This window comes from Chlamydotis macqueenii, chromosome 1, assembly GCF_036417535.1.
Source record: "Chlamydotis macqueenii isolate bChlMac1 chromosome 1, bChlMac1.mat, whole genome shotgun sequence".
Classification (NCBI taxonomy): domain Eukaryota; kingdom Metazoa; phylum Chordata; class Aves; order Otidiformes; family Otididae; genus Chlamydotis; species Chlamydotis macqueenii.
This window is the reverse complement of record NC_141556.1, coordinates 15,849,953-15,876,055: the sequence shown is the minus strand read 5'-3', so window position 1 is coordinate 15,876,055 and position 26,103 is coordinate 15,849,953. Positions and strand designations below refer to the sequence as shown.

Genomic DNA, 26,103 nt, shown 5'->3' with positions numbered 1-26,103 from the left:
CCGATCATGATACATTTTTTCAAGACGCGTCAGCACACAGGCTCACACCAATGTTCTAGAATTGCAAAGCCTTGACCAGCTAGAACTCCTGCCCTCTCGCTAGGCGTTGCACAAATACAGAACAAAAGGCTTGCCATCCAAAGATTTCGGTCTCTTCAAGTCTCCTGGGCAGACCACAAAGCAGCTTTGCATCCTGTACTGATCAAACAGTGTAATGCAGCTCTGCCGCACTGGTCCCAAAACTGAGTACCTCTTTTGTGACAGGCTTCTGATTTTCTTTATCAATATATATTCTCAGAAAGTGCTTGCTGAATCAAGGTCCAGAATATTTCCGGGATAACATTAGCTAAAATTTGGAGATTTCTATATCATTCAGACAAACAATCAGGGTTTTTCTTCAAGTGCAAAGGTTGGTTTCGTTGCAGAAAATGCTTACATAGTACCGGTGCATAAATATTGCTGTGAGTTCACAAGTAAGACAGTACCAGCAGTCCGTCCTCATGAAGCAAGTCTGCGCATAGCCTAGTGAAATGGTTTTCAGAAGGTGGAGAGAAACAGGCCATGGTTAGTTCTGAGTACACACCACTTGCAAAAATAAAAAATTTGTGTATGTGTTAACTAAAAACTTCAAAGTTCAACCTGGCCTCAGTGAAAATACAGAGAAAGTAACTGTTCTGAGGCAGCTGCCCTCTGACTTGTGTCTGTGTCGGGCAATTCAGTCAGGAAGCTGCAGGTCTGAAGGTTACTAGCTCTCACCTTCAAAATGTGGCTATAAAGGTGGAGCACAGAAACCTCTTGACCTTGGATTGGTAGTTTTGTGTCTGGCTTCTTTCCTTATTTAATTACAATAATATAAATACGTAAGCAATCCTGTGCATAGAAATGAGACTTTAAGTCTTTTTGGCCTGCTATTCCCAAATGCTTCTGTTACAGAATCATAGTGTCTTTCTAGCTTTTTAAATCCTTCATTCCTTTCTGCACTGTGATGTAGAGAGGAGTGGAAAGTGCTTCTCCCCATAGTAATGATAAAGAATAATATTTGAAACTTGAGAGGCTTTTGCTTAGGGTCTTGATTTCTCCTCTTACCAATCTGCCTTCCAAGCTGACCTTACCTTTTGCTACAGGACTTCATGCTATGGTAGAAATGACAATGCAGGGTGATGCTGAGAACCTCTACCCAGCTACAGCCTCCTCTTACCTACTTCCCTCCAGGGACCTCTACATCCCACATGCACCGCAACCTCGTTGCAGCATTTTGCTACAGCACGACAGAGAGAAGGGTCACAGCATGCTGTCAGCCCCTTTCCATTCCTGCTGCTGGAGCAGGGAGGCCAAGCACGTGGCACTACCCCATTTTAGACAGGGAATTAAGAATGGAGTTCTGACAAGTACCACAGTAGCATAATAGGAAGGACACATAATAATCACGCCTTTACCTACATGGAATGTTGTAATGCTTCCAAGGTATTGACGCATCACTAGTTTAATCCATCTCAGGCTATAAGAGGGCATTTAGCCCAATCTCCTATTTTCTGAATGAGTGGTCTGTGTGCTGCACTGTTATTTTACCAGTAAGTGCTACTTTCTTTTCTGTCAGTATTCTGTAAATACAAAATACCACGGGATTGCTTTAATGTACTTGTGTTGTTGCATGTTAATTATGTTCAGTACACTGCTTTGCTGCAGCTTCCTGTCAAGTGTTCAGATTGTGCAAGAAGGTGTCTGCTGTGTTAACAGGAGGAATGAAGTGGGTAGGCTGACCGTAATTTTGGACTTAGGTGCCTCAAGCCTCACCAAGTCTTCTTTCAGGCACCTAACTCGTGTTTAGATCTATTTATAAGCCTGTGTAAGGCAAAAGTAGTCCTAAAGTGACAGAGATCAGGAGATGCTTATGCACATATAATCTACTATATCTCAAGAAAAACTTGACTTCCTCCACTAAGCACTGACATTCACATACCCAGGGAGGGGATTTATCTATGGAGAATGAAACTGTTGAGGGCTCAGTTCATCTGCCATATTCTCACAGGGTGACTCAGTGCAAAGGAATAAAGCCAGCAGTGTTCTATAAGTAACAGACACATTCAGTTCTAAAGTGCATACCTCTTCCTGAACATCAAGTTCATCATCAGGCTGGCTTGTTTCTGTGAATTCTATGGGTTCTTTAGACTCCTGCATGAGCGAAATCTTGGCAGAAAGAAAATAAAAAACGTGATGAGTTACGCATTGTCTATATCATTGACATTGATTTATTACTCTGAAGTACCTTAAGATAACTTCCACAATTTACAAGAGTCTGTTGTTTACTGTTCCTTGACAAAGCTGTTGATTTAGTTCAGCTGAGAGGAACTTCAATGCTGAAAAGCTTTTGGTCCTTCCTCTCCTCATATGACTAGTTATGTCTTTGTAAAAATAATAAAAGCAGAACCTACCTCTAAACTGCTGTATAGCTTTGTAAAAATGTTAACCTCTACTATAAGACAGTAGTATGCAAAAATTATAAAAAAATAAGGGTCCCATCCTAGTTAATTTTAATTACTATTTATTCATTATACTGTAATAGTGATTGCTACAGAAGGAATTGTGGTGAAAAGACAGGAGAACATTATAAGGCCATTTTCCTAATGTGGGCCCACATCTTTAAACGCTACAGAGTGTTCTGGTTATCTCAAAAAACACGGAATACAACTAGGAAATGCACAGAGAAGGGCAGTAGGAATGAAGACTTAGCATGGCGCAGCTTCCATACACGCTCACACCAAGTAGAATGAGACTCTTCAGCTTTGACCAGAGGTATATTGAATTATTAATGGTGCTGGGAAAGGGAGCAGGGAGTGATTATTCATTGCAGCTAACAATCCAGAAATCCAACAGGCTTAAAAGAAACAGGAAATATTTATCATATAGCATTTAACAGAACCCATCTCCACAGGATAGTGTCAAGCTACAGCATGTAAAGGGGTTCCAAAAGCAGTACGACAGACATATCAAAGAAAACATAAATGGTCCAACTGCAACCTCCAGATGAGGAAGTTCTTAAGCTGCCAGTCGTCAGAAACTAGAAAGTGTGTCTTAGGATGAAGTGTTCTCCATATGTCCTGTTTCTCATGTTCTTTTCACTAACAAGATCCTGGGGTCGACAGACCCTTCCTTTGATCTAACAAAATATTCATGTACTACAGAAGCTGTCCAATTTACTAGACTCTCACTTTTTTTTTGTACTACAGCTCTGTATCTAGTTTTCGACCCTGCCATGCTGTAATGGAAATTGCAAGAATAAATGCTAGATGATAGAAGGAAGGGAAATATACTACTGGATATCCTTACCTTCTCAAATATGGGATCCTGGTTGTCACTGTATGTCATCTGATTCCTTATGTAGAGCACAGCATCATGGACAGTCAAGAAGAATATGTCTTTTCTGACAATATCATCAAAGAAGGCACTCCGTTCCAGTTGAGATATAAGGTTGTCTGAATAAAAGACAGTTGTAACAGATTAATACAAACTGAAGTAATTTAAGGAACAAATGTCAAAATATGTGGTTGCAACTATCAGAAATCAAATACACAGCCAAATTAATCAATCATAGCTTTGTCTAGACTTTTACTTTCCGTATTTCCTTTAAACCCCACCATTCTTTGAGTCCCACCGCAGCCCACCATGTTTATCAGTGTGATAAGTCACATTTTTCTTAGCACAAATGCTTCCACAGACACATCTAGAGATCCCTTCTCATCTTCATTTTATTCTTTGCATGAGTGGTAGTAGAAATACTTGGATGTTTACCTTGATATGAAGCAAAGTATACTCTCACATCAATTCTCTCAAACTCTCTAATTATCTAAAAAAAAATAAAAGTTTGCAACAAGGACATAAATAAATAAAGTCTGTAAGGAGAAAATACACATATATGTATATATGTCTATATATGTAATGTATAAGCACACACACTCTTTGTTTCTGAGTGTCTTCATTCCAAATTGTGTTCTATTTATTCATCGTAAATAAGGAACTGCTATACTTTGCTATAAAGATCTACTACTAGTTAAGTACCTGGTTGCTGAAGTGGCTTGTCTTCAACTATGCAAGTGCAACTATCAATTTTACACATACATACACTGCTGCCTAGTAAGGTTCTCATTCTGTTCTCACAATATGAATAATCATGTCTCTTCGGGTGAGAACCACATGGGCCTGAGCAAGCTTTATTTCCCCCCATATATGTGTGATACGATACAATCTTTCATTGGCACATGCAAATTTTTTTACACAAATTTTTCCTTCATGCTTTGCACCAGATGGACCCGTTCTTGGATGAAAAAGCTGCATATGGAAAGAGTCATGTCTTTGTACCCCATATCTCTTATCTCAGAAGCCGGAACTGAATCTAAACTAGGCAGAAGGCTGAAGCAAGGCACAGAGCATTGTTGTATTTCAGCTAGTTGAAAGGTGGGATACTGGATTCTACCCCTGGCTCTCTGGCGGCAGGCAAGTCTCTTAGAATAGTATTTTCAGAGGTGATTGCTAATTCCATTTCCTCCTGTGCACTGATGAACTAGAATCTTGGTAATCTGAGATCTGGTTTATAGATAGGCTAAGCAGTCCCAACTGCAAAACAAAGTTAGCGAAAGCAGCAGTCTGAACATAGAAAGTATCGTAAAAGACTGAAGACTGAACAATCTGGTCCTACATACTTGTAATGGGTCACCAAAAAAGAATGGAAATACTTGGTCTTAATCTCTTCATCTCATTTTCCTCTCCCTAAACTGGGAATGTTATCTCCTTATTATATACTGTGATGTTTGAAGATTAATTAATGAATGTTGATGAAGTGCTCTGATATTAGCCACAGAAAACCCTATAAAGAAATGAATCATTCTTCCTTCCTTTATAATTTAAATCATATGGAATGACTAAATAAATCTTGTGGCTAAAGACTGAAAAGCGATGGTAAGATGAAATTTTTACTACCTCTGTGTTGAGTAAGCATCATCCTGTGCCCAGATTAAAGCAGGAGGCATGTGGAAAGAAAACATATAACTAAAATATTTCGTAACATATACATAGAAGGGGACATTTGCGGTTCTAATTTTAGAGTACTTGACTATGCAACCTTCATATTGTTCTTTTAATGCATTTTTAATTTTTTTTCCACCTAAAATACGCACGCACCAATATTCTACCTCTTGCTGTGTAAGTTTTGAAGGTATTTTTCAACAACAGACTTTTAAAAACTCAGAAAATAACTTCAGCTAACAGCTCTTGATTTACATGTTGCTGACTGACTCATTTCACTTTCATGGAACACCAGATAAAAATGCACTTACCGTTTTTATTGATCTCACAGCTACAATATCCAAGAAGGTTACTGCTCCAAAATCAAGAATGAGACTGTGGATGGGCACTTTGGGGATGTTTACTTTTACTGGGAGTTCTGAATTCCAGTCCACCTGGATCTCTACTTCTTTGGTGGGAACTTGAAGATCTTCGTTGTCTTCAGGTTCCTCATCAATCTCAAAAGCTTCATTATTAATACCAGGCTCACTGATGATGCCATTCTAATGTGCAGATAATATATGGAATATATTATTTAATCATGGAGAAAGTTTTGGAGTTACAAGAAATACTTGCCTGTGATACCTCCTGTTTCAGTAATGAACAAAATGAATACTTGTGACCAGTACCCCCTGCTGCCACCCCCTGGTAATGTGGTTAGCATAACTAATGACATTTTATAAGGCAAGCAGCCATTCTCTGTGATTGAGCAGGTCATGTATTTGTTCCCTTTCCCCTCATTCCCAGGCCTTAAAGGTCAATGAAGTAGACAAACCAAGCAGATTTCTTCTTCCTTGCCCTACTGGCCTCAAGATTCCTGGGCATCAGGCTGATCACTGCCTTCCTTGCCTGCCTTGAAGGTCTCAGGCACCGGGCCAACCAGGTGTTGTTGATGACCCCATCACAGAACAGGGAAGAATAACAGCACACAGAGCATTGTCTATAAAATTAAGCAGTTACAAGTCCTAAGTGGGGAATCTGGACTGGAACAGCTGCTGGATAGTGAGACCTGTGACCCCACAGTGGCCAGGGATGCCTCCACTATCATCTGCTTCCTCTGAAGACTGGGTGAGTTGACTTGTCTTCTTTTATGGAACATATGCTGCTTTCTCTAATGAGGATGTGGAAGGCTATGTCTCTTAGCCAACTGATACAGCTCACACAGGCATAGGAAGCTGGATAGTAGGAGGATGTACACATGAAAAAGCCAGCACTTTTACTGCTGTCTTGGTTCTGGCTAGGATAGAGTTAATATTCACCTGAGCTGGGAAGAGAATTGGAGCTGGTGGCCCCTATGGCTGGGGCACCCAGCTGGGAGAGGTTACTAATTAGCTAACAGCTGGGGTAAGTTTACCCAAATTAGCCAAAGGGATATTCCACCCCATCTGACATCATGCTCAGTATGTAAGTGAGGAGGGGGCTGAGGGGAGCTTTCTGCTATGTGGGAAGAAACTAGGTGTTGATGTTTGTTGTAAGCCATTGTACTGTATCTGTTTTCCATCACTGTTTTGGTTTTTTTCTGTTATCTCTCTTAAATTTATTTCTTGTTTCATATCAACCTTTTTTTTTGCTGCCTTTTGTTTACCAGTTCTCCCTTCTGTCCCACTCAAGGGTGAGGGGAGTGAGCGAGAGACTGTGTAGTCTGGTCCTGATCAGGGCTGAACTACGACAACTACACAGAGACAACCTGAGGTGGTGAGGGGTAGAGGCAAGATCAGGGAATCTCCTGCTTCCACTTGTATTAATACTATGACTGTCACAGCTGCCTGAATCTGTGAGGTCTTTGGCAATAGGTGTACTGCTTTTCTAAGGCTCCTGCAGGTCCCAGACTTCCTACTACAGTAATAAGTCACACTTTTCCATCTTTACTTTGAAGAGGAGTTCAGAGAAACTCATAATTGAGGCTAAAGTAATAAGCTCTAACAGTAATCCTTTGAGAAAGAATAAAAAGAAAAAAAATGAGTTTACCTTAGTAGCTTTTAATTTCCCCTTCTTGATTAGCTTTTGTATCTTCCTCAGTGCTTTGAGTCTCTTATTATATACCTTGACTGCATCAAATCCCACCTATGGAAAAAGGATCAAAATTATTTAATTTTACCAAGATACAATTCTGAGGGAATCTCAAAGACAGTTAAGAAGCGTCTAAAACCATCACATATCACTTACTGTGGATTTGAGGCTGCTTTTCAGTCCATCAATGTTAGCATAAAAAATTGGACTTGAAAACTTGAGAATCTTCACACCTTCTGGTTCTATAACCTGTTGCCAAAGAAAATAAGGTTAAGCAGCAACAACTATATTTTGGCTAATAAGAAGCAGTTTAACTGTTTCAACAGTTCAACTACATGTCTAATTCACAAAAAAAAAATGGTGTATCTTTGCTGATAATTGAGGTTTTAGAAGCTTACAGGCCCAGCATGCAATATGGACCAACCATCTGGATCAAGATGAAGAATTTAATGCTGAAACGTGTTATCTTTGAGCACTCCACTTCTAAATTCAAGTTACAGAATCATAAAATTGTTTGAGTTTGAAGGGATTTTTAAAGGCCATCTAGTCCAACCCCCATGCAAGGAGCAGGGACATCTTCAACCAGATCAGGTTGCTCAGAGTCCCGTCCAACCTGGCCTTGAATGTTTCCAGGGATGGGGCATCCGCCACCTCTCTGGGCAACCTGTGCCAGTGTTCTACCACCCTCATTGTAAAAAATTCCATCCTTATATCTAGTCTGTATCTACCTCCTATTTTAAAACCATTACCCCTTGTCCTATCACAACAGGCCTTACTAAAAAGTCTGTCCCTATCTTTATTATAAGCCCCCTTTAGGTACTGGAAGGCCACTATAAGGTCTCCCCAGAGCCTCCTCTTCTCCAGGCTGAACAGCCCCAACTCTCTCAGCCTGTTCTCATATGAGAGGTGCTCCAGCCCTCTGATCATTTTTGTGGCCCTCCTCTGGACTTGCTCCAACAAGTCCACGTCCTTCTTATGTTGGGTGCTCCAGAGCTGGATGTAGTACTCCAGGTGGGGTCTCATCAGAGCAGAGCAGAGGGGCAGAATCACTTCTCTTGACCTGCTGACTAGGCTTCTTTTGATGCAGCCCAGGATGAAGTTGGCTTTCTGGGCTGCAGGCACACATTGCTGGGTCATGTCCCGCTTTTCATCCACCAGTACCCCCAAGTCCTTCTTGGCAGGGCTGCTCTCAACTTCTTCATCCCCCAGCCTGTGTTGATATTGAGGGTTGCCCTGATCCATGTGCAGGACCTTGCACTCAGCCTTGTTTAACCTCATGAGGTTCACATGGGCCCACTCCTGAAGCCTGTTAAGGTCCCTCTGGTTGCCATCCCTTCCCTCAAGTATGTCAACCGCACCACTCGGCTTGGTGTCATTGGCAAACTGGCTGAGGGTGCACTTGATGCTGCTGTCTGTGAGACTGATGAAGATATTAAACAGTACTGGTGCCAATACGGACCTCTAAGGGACATCACTTGTCACTGATCTCCATCTGAACATTGAGCTGTTGACCACTACCTTCTGGATGCGACCATCCAACCAATTCCTCATTCACCAAACAGTCCATCCATCAAATCCATATCTCTCCAATTTAGAGAGAAGGATGTTGTGGGATTCTTGTGAAAGGCGTTACAGAAGTCCCTTGAATGATATCTGTAGCTCTTCCCTTGTCCACAGATGTAGTCAATCCATCATAGAAGGCCACTAGTTTGGTCAAGCAAGACTTGCCCTTGGTGAAGCCACGCTGGCTGTCTCAAATTTGTCTGCAATATGTAAGGCACAACTTTGTCTTACACTGGCTGGTAGACTGAAGGGAAACTACTCAGCAATGACTTACATTTTTGTAGTCCTTGACCTTCTTGTAGATGTCTGTGCCAGGAATGTTTCCAAAGCCACCCCATGAAGGACTAACAGAAACAAAAAGAAAAGACAGTGGAGGTAAACATCATACTTAGGCATTCACTGAATTTAAGGGATTGCTGCATACAAACTGTCATAGACTCCTGTAGTCTGCTCTCTTCTGCCAAACTAACAGCCTCACTGGAAAAGTGTTCTCTTTGTTTTGTGTCACTGTGCAAGGGTCTTTTTCTGGACAAGATACTTTAGTCTCAGCATACTTGTTGCACCATTTTTACATAGAGCTGAATGAATAACTCGTTCCATTTGTTTCCCAACCAGAAAAAAATGTTTTAAAAGCAGATTAGTTTGGTTTGAATAAAAAAAAAAAAGACTCTGAAAATAAATTGATCAATTTTTGTTTCAAATCCACTGAAACAATGCATTACATTCCTTTCAGATTACTTAAAACTTTTTGTCCAACTCCTTTAATTTTTATTTCAGTCAATAAAAAAACCAAAATATTTTGCAATCTCCAGATATAGTTGAAGCAAATTGTTTTGAAGTTTGTAAAGCCTCACTTGCCTTTTATATTTTAATTTCACAAATCTGAGTTTAATTTGGGAATGTTTTTTGAGGATCTTCAAATTCCATTTTCATAATCTACTATTCTGTAACAACTTTTGCAAGGCTTTATTTTTATGTGTTTGCTGACAGTGCAACTATCCTTTGGTATTGCTAGTAATCATATTCTCTGCACTCCAGGCTGAAGGAAAGGACTTATGTTGTATTTTCAGAGAAAAGACCAATGAAAAGTAACAGGATGGCCAGATAAGATTTGCAAAGCCATCTTTGCTTGCCATTCCATTACCATATGTTATCTGAGCAGCAACAAATCAGCCACAAGCACAAAAATTTGTCTTATCATCATGCTTTCTCTTCCTCTTCTTTCACAGACATACACTCAGGCTTGTATAAGCAGTAAGTGAAAATGTTATTGGCATGTGCAGCATCCTGTAGTAGTATTACATGCTAAGAGTTACTACATTGATCAATTAATTACAGAAGCCATTCATACATCTTTTTATATTTGATCTGGAATGTTCTTATCCCTTTCCAGAACTCAGCTATGTGAATGCATAAATAACATATGGCTAAGAATTACCAGAGTACCCAACATGATATAGAATAAATACTGATAAAATAATGCAGCTTCTCTTTTATCAGTGTAATTAAATGATAGCACACAAACACTGTTTTGTTCTAAATAATAAAACTTTTCCATTTCAAAATTTTTGTAAACCCAAGCAGATTTTTGGCTACAAACATCTTGCTTTTCAGCATATTGTCTTTCTATTTCATGGTATAACACGAACAATTATTTCTGATCCTGTGTTACTTACAACTGAACTCTCAGCACAACTGTCAGCAATCCAAACAAAAGGCCAGCAAGTAATCCCAGATCAAGTCCCAGAATGATGGATGCTACACATGTAAAAACCCAGATCATCTGGAGAGGAAATAACAAATGTAAAGTCTCTGAATTATAACATATAACTCCTGGTCATGCTAAAGAATCACTAGACCAGGCAATATGAGTAGCAGAAGAATTTAACTTTGGAGATGATCATAGGAGACTGGCAATTCAGTCATACTGACTTCCATACAGAAGTCTTCCTCTTCTTCCAAGATGTTTCTATCCACCACTATCTTATTAGGCATAGTTAGCTTTCTTGGGAAATAAGTTTTTTTAACGTAACAGCATTTTTCACTTTGGTGAAATTAAAAGGAATGCAGTTAACCAGTGCATTTTCTTCTTTCTGATGGTGGTAGTTTTTGTTTATCTTTCTTTAGAAATTGGAAATAATTTATTTTCTCAAGATGTAAAATGCTGCTAAGATGCCCCACCTGCAGACATATAGAAAGGGAATGGGACTCCTCAGTGATATCTAAGAATCAGAACTGCTCCAAAGAGAGGTTTTTCATATTAACAGGTTGATGGAACTCTCTAAATTCTCCACTGAATATTCAAGCAGAACAGTTGAAGTGGGCTTCTCAGTTCCTCCTTAGATCACTGCCCAGGCAGAAAAACCAGTGGACCCAATCATACAAAAAGCTGAGTGCCCGCACTTCTCCCTGAAGTCAGTAGGATCTTTAACCTATAAAGAGGACTAGTAAATGACTGACTGAAAAATTTCCAATCTACCCAAGACAGGTACTGCTCAATGACACTGTAAAACCTGTGCATAGTAAGGATTGCATGGAGAAAACACCTCCCATGCAGTCTTTTCCTGTCCTAACAGCCACAGTGAAGGTCTCTTCCACAGAAAACACAGTGGGAGATGGGAGCAGGTACCCTGAGATATGGTAATAGTGCCTCGTAAGAAAACCCTGTTCATATATCCCTTAGCATGCTAAATGAATCACAGAATCATAGAATCTTAAGGTTGCAAGACACCTCGAAGATCATTAAGTCCAACCATCAACCCACCACCACCATGCCTATTAAACCATATCCTGAAGTGCCACGTCTACACGTTCTTTGAACACCTCCAGGGATGGTGACTCCACCACTTCCTTGGGCAGCCCGTTCCAGTGCCTGACGACCCTTTCAGTAAAAAAGTGTTTCCTAATACCCAACCTAAACTTCCCCTGCCGCAACTTGAGGCCATTTCTTCTTGTCCTATCACAAGTTATTTGGGTGAAGAGATCAACACCTGCCTCCCTACAACCTCCTTTCAGGTAGTTGTAGAGAGCAATGAGGTCTCTCCTCAGCCTCCTTTTCTCCAGACTAAACAATCCCAGTTCCCTCAGCCACTCCTCATAAGACTTGTGCTCCAGACTCCTCACCAGCTTCGTTGCCCCTCTCTGGATGTGCTCCAGCAACTCAATGAATCCACATTCTAGCTTGGATTAGTCTTGCTAAAACAAGAAAACATATTTTCTGAGGACTACCTGAGATTATCCAGGCAAATGGCATGCTAATGTGGTAACAACATAAATATATGTACATGAAGTAAGAAAAGGTCAGGTTTTCTGACCCATTTAAACTGCGCAAATGATAAAAGCTGAATGGTAAAGGTGGCAATAGGCCATCTTTATTCTGATTTTCAAACTATCTCAACACAAGATTGCTCTAAACTATAGTAATCACTACAAAGAAGAAATACCCTGATTTGTGTCCTTACTATGGGGTACAGAGAATAAAGAAAATAAGCAGAATACTAGGTAAAACTGACCTCACGGCACATGCATTTTGAAGATGCACACAAAAGTTTTCTGATGTTAACTCTACAAAATTCTGTTTATGTGGTAGTTAAGAGAAACTTGGTTGGTATTAAAAGGCAAAAAGAAAACCAGACAAAAACATTTGGGAGAAAAGAAAAAAAAATAGGTTACTTACAGCATCTACTTTATTCTGTCTCCACAGACGGGGAACATCAAACACTTGCATGAACATCCCTTTCAAGTTAGCTATGACTACAGCTGCCAACACAGACTGTGAAGAAAAATTATTAAAAACTGTTATTCAGAAGCGAAGATGCATATTAAGATAGTGCTCAACATTACACACTGTAAACCAGAGCCTTGTCTGGTATCAGTCACCATAGTTTAAACAAGGCTATTAATCCTGCCCATCAAATTTGAGCATTTGGATTTGATTTGGGCTGGTGGCTGTGCTACAGAGGACAAGTATGGTACCTTTTGTAAGGGCTCCAGCAATTTCCCCAGGGCAACAATGGAAATTAAAACAATCCCGGCTGAGATTATACCAGCAACCTGCAAAGAACAGAGTGTTTATAGGAAATGAACTTATTAAGACTCTATCTTATGTTTCTAGGATTACAAAGGAAAATGTACAAGCAGTTGCACATTACATTTCTTTAGGAACAAGGAGACCTGCCAAAATGTCATCGTGTTTAGGCGTATGTGGGCGATCATTATACACTTCAGCTAACACAGAGGGAATTCAATTAAGCGGGTAGTGTAAACAACTGCACACAAGGCAGTAGCTCTTGGAGGGGTTCCATTGCACAGACAGATGAAAGGAGCAGAGTCTGTGTGCCGGCTGGAAAAAGGGCTGCTGAATAACCTGTAGTTCTCCACTGTTAAAAAGTGAAAAGCCGTAGTACTGTAAAACGGAGTATCATACTCAACATGAGAAAACTGACACAGGGGCAGATGATGAATGGCATACGGTAGGGCTGCTCAGGCCAGCACATGGGAGCTTAAACACCTCATAGCAGCTGCGAGAGGATTTCCTCCCTCATCTTAAATTCCTACAATGACAAACGCAGTCCCTTAACTGGGAATGAAATTCTGGGGAATTAGGCTTGAGGGATTGCTAACCCCTAATGTAACTCATGCTATGTAAAACCTGATTGCCCTTTTCTGGCAGAGCTACAAAAATTATTCACTACCAGAGCACAAGCTGATAGCTGAGATACCTGTGGCTTTCCATGTGCCAGCAACACGATCATTTTAGGAGTATTTTCATCCCATTGTGAAACCTGTGCCCTATATAACATTAAATTTACCCATGCACAGTACTAGTAAGAAGAGGTCATTACCTGAGTCTTTCCACCAGTACTTTCTTGGACTGCAGTCCGTGAAAGAGCAGTAGTTGCAACAAAACAAGAAAAGGCACCTGAAAAAATGTTGCTGAGCCCGAAGGCAATAAACTCCTGAAAGATAATCAGATGATGCTGTAGTACAGATGTCCAAAGACAGTTTTGCAATGGAAAATGACAGTAGCTTCTACGGTAGTTTATAAAGTAGATAGCACAATAATTTTGAGAAGAGTATGAATTAGTAATAGCTGTTAAAACTTTTCACAAATTCCTCTTGTCCCAGTGTAACTACCTGCATTTGGAAATCAATACGATGAAGTTTGTATACTCTCCCTAACATGGACATACTTGTCTTAGTATAAAGATGCTTAAAGCTTATTTCTGTCGGTGTTATCAAACCTAACATTTCTAACAGTTACACTGGTGTAATTGCATCAACAAATGGGACTTGTATTAATTTAACTCCCGAGTATCATCAGCTAAACAAATAACTTCAATCAGTGCAACAGTCTGAGCTTAGACAAGCCTTTAGTTAATGCAAAGCTTTGTATTATTAGTAGAACTAATCAGGAACTTTGCAATAAAACACAGTTTCACTGAAAACTTCTGGTTTGTTGAGCCAGAAGTTTTCCACTCTGAACATCCCAATGAACTCACGCTGAGTCCCAGGCAGCGTTCTCATAGATTTGCCCCAGGGTCACAGATGCTGGCACCTACTGATGTTGGTTGTTCTGCTCAAGTGACAAGGACCCTGGGAGTTCTATGTCCTGGGATCTGGGCCATTCCTCTGCTGGAAAATGAGGCATTTAGGAGCTGCCTGCAACCCCATGTAATTGACAGAAACATTGTTTTCACCAAGCTGACACAGTCACAAGAGCTTTTCACTCACTGCAAATTTTTAAAAATATAATTTGAGATTTGATTTTTACTCTTTCCCTTCTTTTCTGCAAAATGAAATTTCCTGTAAGCTTTTCATTAAGCTCCAACTACAAGAGCAGGATTTTAAAGTCGCACTCTTTAACAGAACATACCTAGATTATTCATGCCTATTCCTGTGTCACAGCTGTGCTCTGCAAGAAAATGTTGGAAGTATAGTTTCTAGTGTTCTTAGGTCTTAATAATCGATGAACTTATGAAGACAAAATAAACACTAGCAGATAATAGTATTGACCTATCCTTCGAAATTATTTTACTACCTGTTTTTATGATGTTATTTTAACTTCTCCAGTTCAAGTAAACTATTTGCCCATCATTCATGACTGCATTTAACCTTTGCTATGTGTAAAATTCATAGCATAGCATTGAAAGGAAGGCACTTTGCTTTTATAGACAGTAATTCTACTACTATAATATTTAATTATTATCTTTGAAGCACATCAGTGCTGGCAGAACAGCACATTCAACAGAAGAACAGCATAAACAGCACTTCCAGGAATATGTATTATTCAATCAGATATATTAAACTGAAAATCAATGCATTTTAGGCAACTTTAAATCAAAACATTATCAGATATGAACTTTGTGTATTGTAGAGTGACCAGCATGTTCAGAAGTATAATTTTGTAACATACTGCAAAACAGTGTTTCCAAAATCAAACTTTATGTAATACATTAGAACTAAAATAAAGGACTCATTAAACGAAGTACTCAGCTTATCTATTTATTGTAGTATTTTCTCATGCATTCAAAGGATAAAATTCAAAATTAGCATAAATGCAGGACAAGGAAGCTTTCTGACATTTCTCTCCCACACCCATGGGCAAGCCAGATAACCACTGGTAAAAGCACTGAACAACTGCAGGAATCCTCTAAGAGCTTGTGAATGCTTAGCTCATGTAAAATTGTAGCTATGTGCCTTCAGAAACCAATGGTTAAAAAAAATTCAGCCATTTGGTGCAGACAGTCATTCAAGTATGTTCATATGCTGGTAGGCATTTACTTTTGTGAAGCTGCAGGACTTAGCTCTACAGTGACATGTGTATTTATATTGATGTAACTGGTGTCATGCTGAGAAGTATGATAATTTATTCTGTAAGAATAAAAATATGCCTTAACTGAAAAGTTCAACTGATACAAATCCTGCATGTAGCCTAAGCCCAAATAAAGCTGTCTGGAGCAGCATCTTAGCTTGACATTGCCTTCCTCTCACCCCCCAGCAACACACCTCGAAAGATGCTTTACAAGTGGAAATGGAAAGCAGGTTGCTAAAGCTGGCCATGTCACCTCGACATCACCAGAAATTTCCCATTTTAATTACCTTTTCAGAGCTACTGCAATCACTAAAGCAATACAGAATTAAGGAATTAATTGGTATGAAAAGTCCATAGTGAAGATAGAGCACATCTGCCTCATCTCTACATGGTAAATTTGTCAGGTACTACATGACCATTTCAGCTATTTTTTTTCAACAGCTGAATTTCTCCTGTCCGACTTCAACTTTAGTCTGAAAAATGTGTGTAAATTACGTCTTTTTCATTTGGCTACATAAGTCAACATGAGTCAGAACTTACATTCACTATGTTTATAAACTATTTGGGTTATACATACCTGGTTTCCATCAACAGCATAGTCATACTTGGTTGCATATACTTTCCCCACAGATACAGCAATGGCATAAGCAACAATAGCAATGGAAAAGGAGGCTGCTATCATCTGGGAAAACAGGCTGACATCTGGAGGTTCGGGAGGCAAAAATCTAGCATTTAGAAAATATATTAGTGTTATCAACTTCGATCAAATTCTGTTCTTCCTAGAATTGTCAAGGAGTTTGAGGCAGAGACATACAGGTTGCTTATAATATGAAGTGTAATGTTTCAAGTTAATAAAAAGGTGGAAACAGCCCATTGACATACAGAACACGCTTATCTAGCTCACCATAGCCCAAATCCTGATGCTATTAGTCAGCAACAAAGCTCCCATTGTTCTCAGCATGACTGAGATTTGGCCTTATGATAGCAAAGTGAAAAAGTACATTTTTTGAAGCATTGAATAAAGGATGTATTGAATAGTATGATGAATTACATAAATATGTTAATGACACTTCATATTATTGTTAACATACTACTTCAGAAGATCTCAAAAACATTTTATCTCCTACTGTGTTTCCACAAATTTTAATTAATCAAGCCCTGAATACCACATGGAATGTGAAGGTTACTACTGTGAAGTGCTCTGAATCTTTCAAGTGCAAGTCTCTACCAGTGTAATCCTCAACATCCTTGCTCCTGTGAAGGAAGTGACAAGATTGAGTGGGATAACAGTAGTGGCCTGAATATGAACCACAGTGGAATAACTCAGGTCTACAGAAATTAAATCTATGTAGAATTGCATTATTAAAAATCCTTTAATTGTTTGTGTTTTGTTACATTTTCCGTAGCCATATATTCACTTCATGAGCATGAAGCAATTAATTCTCAGAGGAACTTCATGAATTGGGTAGGCACTCCTAAGCCCATTTTACAGATGAAGGAAAGCTAGGCAACATATTTAGGTGGCATAATTGACAGAGCCAGAAGTAAAACTCAGGAAACTCAGTAAAACTCCAGGTCTGAGTTCTAAACTCAGGTTACAAGTCTCAACATCTCCTTTATGTATTTTCTCTTACCACTGTCATTTTTAGCCATTTAAAATAATACCTATTTCCCAGAAAACAAAGGCACTCACCCTCTTGGAATGCTCTTAACAATGCCTGCATTGTATTTTTTTTCCAAGTCGGCAGCATATGAAACGCCAGTGGCTACTATTGTCTGTAATAAAATAAAACAACAATTTTAATACTTTCAAAGGGTTCTTGCCTTCCTGTAGCTAGCCCCATTTATTTTATCTGTTATCAGTTTTGTTATGCTCCTTTGCTTACCACAATAACTTCTATTGGTATAGGTATAGGTATCTTGTGTTTGAACCGATCATTTATTTCTTTAACTACCATGCAGACAAAAATGGTGAGGAGTCCAGCAACAAGATCTGCAATGTTGGTCGTACCAATTTTTTCAAATGTTTCAATAAGAGTCTGAAAAATAAAAATGACAACATAAAACATGCCCATGTCCACTTGAAGGGTGTGAAAATATTCATGAAAAGATCCAGATGCATGAGGTTTTGGAGGAGGCTGAGTTACTTCTTTGTTCAGGCCTGGAGGAGCCTGAGGATAACCTACTGTCAAGGTGCTACTGAATCAGTGAGCAGATTTAATGGTGAATTTAACTGAGAAAGCATAACCGCAAGAATTGTCCACACAGGGGGCTTCTGCTTCCCAGTTTTTAGGACATTAATGTTAAGGGCTAAACCCCTACGCGTTTTACCTCTACCTGTTCTTGGAGCAAGGAAGGGAAGACCTATAGCTTCCTCACTTTGTCTGAACAGCAAGGGAGATACTGATTTTTCTATTCAAAAGACAGCCAGCAGACCTGTGGGCAAAACTCTGGTTCACTACATGCCCAGTACATATGGTCTGTGGATTACATGTTTCCCGTTTCTACTGCTGACGCGCAGTGAATGAGTATGAACACATGGGTCCTGCTAGGCCGTGGAGAATCCTACACTTGAGAAAAGCAGTCACTAAACCTCACCTTACGGTACATTAACCCTCCCAGCAGAGTTCAGTCCCAGCCTGGAGGACTCTGCCATAGGCAGCTCCCTTCTCCACCCTTGCCATGTCCTTGCTTGGTCCTATTGGTTGTTGCAAACAAGTGTACAGGGAAAACATGAAGGGCTGGTTACAGAAAAGCTACAAATACTCTGCTGTCCTCCTCCTAAGCATCAGTGTAATTCTCAGTTGCTCCCTGTCTCCAAGAAAATTTAATTATTCCATGCATAGTGAAACAGCTTTAACAGAATAATCTGGTAGAAAAGGGATTAGAAACAGACTTCTTGCATTCTGGTTAGCTCCCTAAATACTGAGCTGTCAGTTTAAAGGCAAGGGGAGGGCTGCAGCAGTACCACTATTACCGTTCTGGAAAGACATCGGTTTTGAAATACAACGCCTAAGTGCTCAATCAGCTATGTTTTCTAAGCTAAAGAAGCCTTCCTGAAACACTGAATCAGATGCTTTTCTTCACTAAGCAGTACAACGGGCAAGAAATGGCTTCAGTCACCCATCCTCACTGACCGTCTCTCGCACTGCCCCACTTCACAGGGGAACAGTAACTTCCTAACTTTGGGCTGTGAATTCTGCTAATGTTGGATGCTTAGCGTTGCAGTTTGTTAAACACCACTTCTGAAGCAAGTCCAAAACTTGCTGAAGCTGACACAGAAAGTCACTGGTTGAGCAGACCAGAAATCACAATTTCTTTGCTCCACACACATCTGCAAACACATTGACTTGGCTCACCTGTAAGAACACAGAAGCTTTGAGGTTTAACCTAAAAAGTCAGCATTCCACTCAGGCTTGCAGGAGCTGGAAGAACCATGTAATTTCTTTTCAAAAATACTTTCTACTAAATGTACCATGCTTCAATACACATAAAAAATAGAGACAGAAAAACCCACTAGATTAACAAGTCCATCACCCTGCCAGGTCTGCTCTAAGGTCTGTTAGATAGCACTTTGTCTCATCTAATGTTCCTTGTTCTGAGGGAAAGGGTTTTAATTAATTCTGAAAAGGCCCTTAACATAATAATTTTTTTTCCAAATAGTCCACCAGACTTTTTCTAAATTTTACCTTGCTGTTTGTAGTTATATTCATCCTATTATACCTAATCTAGATGTCTAATGTATTTTTGCTAGTCTGGTTGCCTGAACTGGTATGTAAAATCTGTAAATACATTTTTTTTTCTAGAATAGCCTCTTGTCTAAATCTGTTATTCTAATGTGAAGTGCTACAGAAGATCTAAATGCTATGAGCCTGAATAGTTTCATGCTGAAATCAGTGACAAAACTCAATAATTTTCCTGAGGAAGGAGACTATTCCGTAATATGAGACCTCTAGGAATTCAGTATTTCTATAATCTAGCCAAGACATTTCTCCATTTGATCATTTGCTCTAAGATCAACAAATGGAGTTGTGACAGCAACATTTAGCCTCACCTTAGCTAAACAGGAGGTACCTGGCCGCAGGGTGGGAATCCACATCCTTCTTTAGGTATTCACAAGTTCTTCACAGAAGAACTGTTTTGCTGGATAATTACATTTAAACTTTCTGTGAAAAACTGCTCTCCTGAAAAAGACTTCAAGATGGCAATGAGACTTTCTGTCTGGGGAATCCTGAAAGCAGCTACTTGGAGCCCCGTAGCTACAAACGAACAGCTGCAGATCTTCATCAGAGTGAGAACTAAATGAATGCCCTATACTTACTACCATATATATGAACCATTCCTGTGTGAAATGGAAGCAGAAGATAAACAATTATATACAAATTCTGGCATAAAACCAAAACAGATTATAAGGGCATACTTACGTAGATTATGGAAAGGACACCATTATAGTTTTTAGTTGAAACATTTAGGACTATTTTCAATTGTGACACAAGCACTTGAAAAGCAGCTGCAGTTGTGAATCCCCCAACTAGTGGATCTGCAAGGTACCTCACAATGAAACCAATCTGAAGGACTCCAAATATGACCTGGAAAAATCATGAAGAATAACAGCTTGCTAAACAACAAAAAGGTACACTTTTATCTGGTGATTTCTTAAGCTTTGTTCTTTTATTTTTGTTGATACAGTCTTAGGACCATCTTCCCCCATTGCAGCCTAGTGTAGCTTAATATCATGCCATCCAAGAAAATAAAGGAAACCTGAAGAAATGTGTGAAAGGATGCTCCAGGATATGCACTGTTAGCACTTAGTTTCATGCAGGTCTCTTGGTCTGCAATCACAGGGCTATTCTTCTGTTGTCTGTGCTCCCAGTCACGCTGTCACAGACTTTGCCCAGGATAAGAAAAATAATCCCCCAAAAGCTCTTCAGAGTTCGAGATTACTTCATTTTTGTGTTTTAATACAGGAAAATATCTTACTGCCCTAGTAGGTATTTCCATGTCTTCTATTTTCCTATTAAAATTAAAGCAGTATCAACCTTGTGTCTTCAAGCCAACTATTTTACCTGTAAAATTCCCACCAGAAATGTGAGGGTACTAGCAATCAGCACTCTCTGTGCATCTCTGGATTCAGTGTCTATCAGTGTCCCAGTACCATTAGTCCCTGTAGCATTACTGCCATCTATGAGAAAATTATCATCAGGGGCCATGCTCAGTACAACAGATCCCACCATCAAACTGACTACAGGGAATGGACCTGTAATGACAAACAGAACATACTGAAGTTTAATGTACATCGAAAAGAAGCATTTATCAGACTAGACAATCAAACTCTAAATCAGAAAATCTATTTAACAGTTTAACTGGGCTACATTAGTAGTATTAGGGGGCCAGGAGCCACAGGCACTGCTAACATGACAAAAAGATACAATTTGTTCCTTAAATAACTTACACTGTACATACAGGTGCAGTTTCATGCTTTGCTTAAGCCAATTTAGGGCTGTACCAAGGGCAAAAGGTGCAACATGCTCTAGCATCTCCCTTGTATCAGCACCGTAACCATACAAAACAGATCCAGCTGAAAGCAATTTTTTTTTTTTTTGGTCACAGTTTTCATCTGATCCAGACTGCCACATAGCTGCATGGTCAGGAATCCCAACTCCACAGTGGTGGCAGGAACGTGCACCAAGGGGTAGGACCACATCTTTTGGCAGTAGTGTGGCATTACATTGGCTAAAGATGACTGAAACTATACTTTAGGCAAGATACAGAGAGAGTAAGGGATCATTGTATCAGCAACACACAATCTAAAAGTAATCACATTTGTTGCAGTTATTTACTAAAATTATGCAGAAAAGGAAAATGTCACAAAATGTCTTAAAGAAGGACAAGTTAATTTTACAGATACCTTAGAGGACACTTAATGAATAAGAATATTGGAGAAAGAATAAAAAGGAACATTTGATAATGTAGAAAGTAGGATGTCAACATAAGTAAAGGTGATAGCTCAGACCTGGATAGCAAATGTGAGCTGGTAGGTAGGGCAGGAAGAGGCTAACAAAGGGCAGAGAACACACAGAAGTATTTGATGCAGCAGAGAAGGAAGTTGATGAAAAAGTCTAATATCATGGCAAACCTTTTGGAGGGGAAAACAATCTATTCTTAGTAGATATGAACAAGGAAAGACTGTATTTTGTCAGAATGAAGAAAAAGAAACATCAGTGATTAAGCCGTAACATGAATTTTAAATGTGACAACTGACAGGAAATAAACCACATATTTTAAAGAATCAACAAGGTTTACCCATAGCCTTGGTGTGAGGACCTAGAGCGAGGCTGGAGTGGACACACAGGTTCTGGGTCTCCACGACAGGCAAGAAGATGATACTGTCCACAGTGATCAAAAAAGGATGCAGCAAGGAAGGCTTGTAGAGAAGACTAAGAAAGAGCTCTGTTTTAGCCATCTTGAGCTTTAGCTGATTGATAGACAAAATGTCTGTTCATACTGCCTACTGAGGCCTTGGTCTTGTCATTTTTTGCACAGAGTGTAGCCAAAGACAAGCTTTAAACTTCAGCATAAGTGCAAGCAAAAAGCATGCATGGATACAACTGAAGTTTCCTATTACGCACAATTGCCTGTACAGAGAAGAAATAAGCCTTAAGTCCCCCAGGCCCACCAATATTAATATTTAGCACAACCAATTTGGTTCAGAAAGTAGTTATCTTGTATGAAATATGAATGTTCACAGTAAGGATTAACATTTTGTAATAGATCATTCACTGTAACTTGAACACATGCAGTTACCAACTGAGATGTGCCTTGATGTTCCCAGGAAAAAATATGTCAGGATGGGGAAAAAGGCAGAATAGAGCCCGTATCCAACAGGAACTGCAACCAGCAAAGCATATGCCAAACCTGAAATGACAGATCATGAAAATATCAGATTTACAATCTCTCAACAAAGATTTACTCCTTTAGTCCAGATACAATTTAGAATGTGTTTTGTCTGTAAATCAGTTGCAGGCACATATGTGAGTATCAATGACTGTAAACGATTGTATATCCAAAACTCGTAGTGGGATAAGTAAGTACTGAGAGACAGATGTTCCTGTATTTGTATAGGTAGCACAAAACATAGGCTCAGATGTGAAGTTTAAGTGGGGGAATGCTGTGGCAAGAGTGAATGGTCTGCCCCTTGAGAGAAAAGTGGGATATGTGAAGTGTTCTAGTTGTAGACAGAAATTTCAAGCACAGACTCTGAATTACTGCCCTACAAATATGCTTCAGTATGTTCAGCCCTTCTGAAAATCAGGCCATTTATTTTTCAGTGTCAGCTTTTGAACTTAAAAACCAAAAGTAAATCATACAAATCTGAGAGTTTTGATCCTTATCATAATCTTCTTTTGTATACCTGTGCAAGGCATCAAATCCAACAAACAATGAAAAAAAAAAAGAAAAGAAAAAGTTGCCTTCAGTATATCCCTGTTATCTCCCACTGTAGGATGTAGCATTCTCCTTCAAAGATACTGCAAAAACCTATCAGAGCTCAAAACAATTGAAAAACTATTAAATTCCTGGTCATACTACTGTGACAGGTGGGAGGACTTCGAATACCTAAAGGGGGCCTACAGGAAAGATGGGGAGAAACTCTTCAGCAGGGCCTGTTGTAACAGGACAAGGGGTAATGGTTTCAAAATAGAGGGAGGTAGATTTACCTTAGATATTAGGAAGAAATTTTTTACAATGAAGGTAGTAGAACACTGGAACAGGTTGCCCAGAGAGGTGGTGGATGCCCCATCCCTGGAAACATTCAAGGCCAGGTTGGATGAGGCTCTGAGCAACCTGGTCTGGTTGAAGATGTCCCTACTCCTTGCAGGGGGGTTGGACTAGATGACCTTTGAAGGTCCCTCCCAACCCAAACCATTCTATGATTCTATGACTGCAAACAACACACACAATTGCTGGGAGTTAGGGGCTTCAGGGACTTCAAGATCCCAGAAGGCTCTTTTGTGGCAAACATTATGGCCAATTTTCCCTCTACTGCATGACTTAGACTTTCAGAATTATTGTATTTTTAAAATTACTGCTAGATTTAGATTTGCACTATTTTTTTAATATGTAGGTGGGAAACCAAACTATATTTCAGAAATTAGTTTTAAAAGTGGAATCTAATTGTGAGAAAATCAGGCCCCACTGTAAAAAAATAAATGAGGAGGTTGCAGAAAGAGCTTAATAGCTGTTATTAGTCATATGAAAAGCCCATCTAGCCTAGTTTATTTTAAAAAGGCAAGAGAGTCCTGTAACTGTGGCACTACCTTCAGCAAAGATCTAGCTCCAACACAGACTCTCTATGGGGCTGTGGACAAATCATTTTATTATTCCTCAGGTCACCCTCTGCCTGGGATGGAAGTTTGTAATGCTTTTTTTTTTCTGCCAGTCTGTGCTTTCCTAGCATGCTCCAAGGGAACTGACAGTAGGGAATATTTGCGGCTAACTGGGAATGGGTAAACTGCTTGCTTTGTTCCCAATATGAATCTTTGCCCCCTTGTGCACTTAATTTCCATTGAGAGAAAATATGGAGTTGACACAGCTAGCTTAACCTCCCCCAGTCCTGAAAAAATGTGAAAATAGTGTGATAACCCTACTGAGATGAAAGAAATGAATGTGCTGGATTGCGCCAGGGTTATAGCTAGTCTTGTCTTTGAAAGTGGACCTCCTCAGCTGCCTCAGGCAGAATGGTTCAGCCCTTCAACTCTTCCTTAACTAGCTTATTTTATTTCTGCTTATTTCTGCCACTTTTCTAGTTGTTCATCTACTGAATGCTTTCCTAATATATTGAATAAGGAAACAGGGAAAACTTAATATTGCAAGCCATGTACTGTAAGTATCCATCAAGTTTATATATTTTTTTTTATGTGAATACACCACCACCTCCTTGAGGGTGGTTTTCTGCAGATACCTGAACAACCTTACAGGCTGGATTTTAAAGGAGAGTAGATATCAAGGTTGCATTATTTTGGGGCAATAACTAGATTTTTAGGCAGCTGCACAGGAGCAGCTCAGATAATCACGAAAGAGAAATAAGACCACATGACCTATCCGATTTATCACAACGTAATTAAAATTTTAAATATCAAAATGAATCCTCTTTAAGTAAAAAGCTTTGGGAAAAGGTTAAATACGTCTTGACAGCACATCAAAGGAAATTTAAATCTTCTGGCCAAGCAGAGAAAGAAAAAAAAAAAAAAGGAATACACTTAACCCATCAATTATTCATTGCTGAATAATACCTAATATCTAGTATTAAATAACAAGCCTCAGATTTGTAATTCCACCTGCAGCGCACCCCTGCCTTCCGCCGGCTCCCCTGCAGACGCGCCCCGGGGGAGGGAGGCCCGGCGGGCCCGGCTGTACCTTGCAGGGTGGCGACCAGGCCGGTGCTGACCCCCGAGATGACATCGCTGACCAGCCACTCTTTCACCCGGTAGTTGGGCAGCCACTCCAGGATGGGCAGGAAGGACTTGGTAATCTGAAAGGCCCTTTTTCTTGAGCATCTGCGGGAAAAAAAAAAAATAAAACAAGTGATGAGCGTACCCTGCGGGGCTGCAGCTAGGAAACCCCCGGCGCCCCCGAGCTGAGGGAAAGCCGGGGCCGTGCCCGTTTCAGGAGGAGGGCATCGGCAGGGTTGTGTCCCGCAGGCAGGGAGGGGGCAGGTACTGGCGCCAAAAGTGCCATCTCGCTAAGGGAGCACCCCACGGGCGACTGCGTCCACGCGCTTCCATACCAAGGGACGCAAAGACCGGTCTGTGGGACAGATCGGCGTTGTCTGGGCAGCTTTATCCCTCGACGGGTGGAGTTACAGACGGCGCGTCCCGACCCGGGAACCCGCCGCCGGCCCTCACCGCTCTCCCCCGGCACCCGCCGCGCCCGGGGCAGCCGCTCCGGCCCCCGCCACCCACCTGCAGGCCGCCTGCGCCCGCTCGCGGAGGGTGGGCGGCAGCGGCGGCCGCCGCTCGTTCTCCTCCTGGAAGCCCGCCTCGCTGTAGATGGGCCGCGCCACCACGTAGTGGCTGAGCTCCGCCAGCGGCTCCTCCGCCCGCTCGCCCGCTGCCATGGCCCCGCCTGAGGCGGAGGGCAGCGAGCGGCGCCCCCGCCGGCACCGGCACCCCCTGGCGGCCCGCCGCCCGCGCCGCCCGCCGCCCCTCGCCGCCGCGGGCCGCCCGCAGAGCTGTCCGCGTCCTGAAGCGGCCGCTCGAGCGGGGTCCCTGCCGCCGTCCCGGGCGCCGACGGCTCTCTACCTGCGCCCGTTCTCCGGCCTGAGGCAGGGCGAGGCGGCCCCGCCGCAGCGGCATTTATACGGCCGGCCTCGGCCGGGCGCTTTATTTACGGGGAAACACAGAGATCCGGCTCCGGGCTCGCCCGGGCGACGCCCCCGCCCGCCCTCTCCCTCCGGACCCGCTGACCCCCTCGCAAGCCCTGCCCCGGGCCGCCGCTCCCCGGAGCGACCCTCCCGGCCCCGCGGCAGCCGCCGGCCTCCCCTGCTCCGGCCCCTCCCGTCCCCTCGGGGCGAGGGCCCTGCATTTCAAAGCCGGCCGCCCGGGGACAGCGCGGGATGAGGGTCGTTGTAGGGGGGGAATGACTCTCCGGGGTGCGGAGCG

General features: G+C 41.2%; 1 protein-coding gene across 1 annotated transcript; it reads right to left on the bottom strand.

The window, feature by feature from the left end:
• Positions 1 to 391: 391 nt before the first annotated feature.
• Positions 392 to 25,559, bottom strand: SLC26A4 (solute carrier family 26 member 4). The gene is made up of 21 exons (XM_086739958.1): positions 25,405 to 25,559; positions 24,860 to 24,999; positions 22,255 to 22,360; positions 21,749 to 21,813; positions 20,512 to 20,702; positions 19,870 to 20,034; positions 17,332 to 17,484; positions 17,139 to 17,221; positions 16,023 to 16,170; positions 13,476 to 13,589; positions 12,607 to 12,684; positions 12,308 to 12,403; positions 10,308 to 10,414; positions 8,906 to 8,975; positions 7,225 to 7,317; positions 7,027 to 7,122; positions 5,331 to 5,561; positions 3,790 to 3,844; positions 3,328 to 3,473; positions 2,104 to 2,187; positions 392 to 522 (listed from the first exon to the last, which is right to left on the bottom strand). The coding sequence occupies exons 1-21, from the start codon at positions 25,557 to 25,559 to the stop codon at positions 499 to 501; spliced, it is 2,400 nt and encodes a 799-aa protein (XP_086596084.1). The 3' UTR covers positions 392 to 498.
• Positions 25,560 to 26,103: the final 544 nt, after the last annotated feature.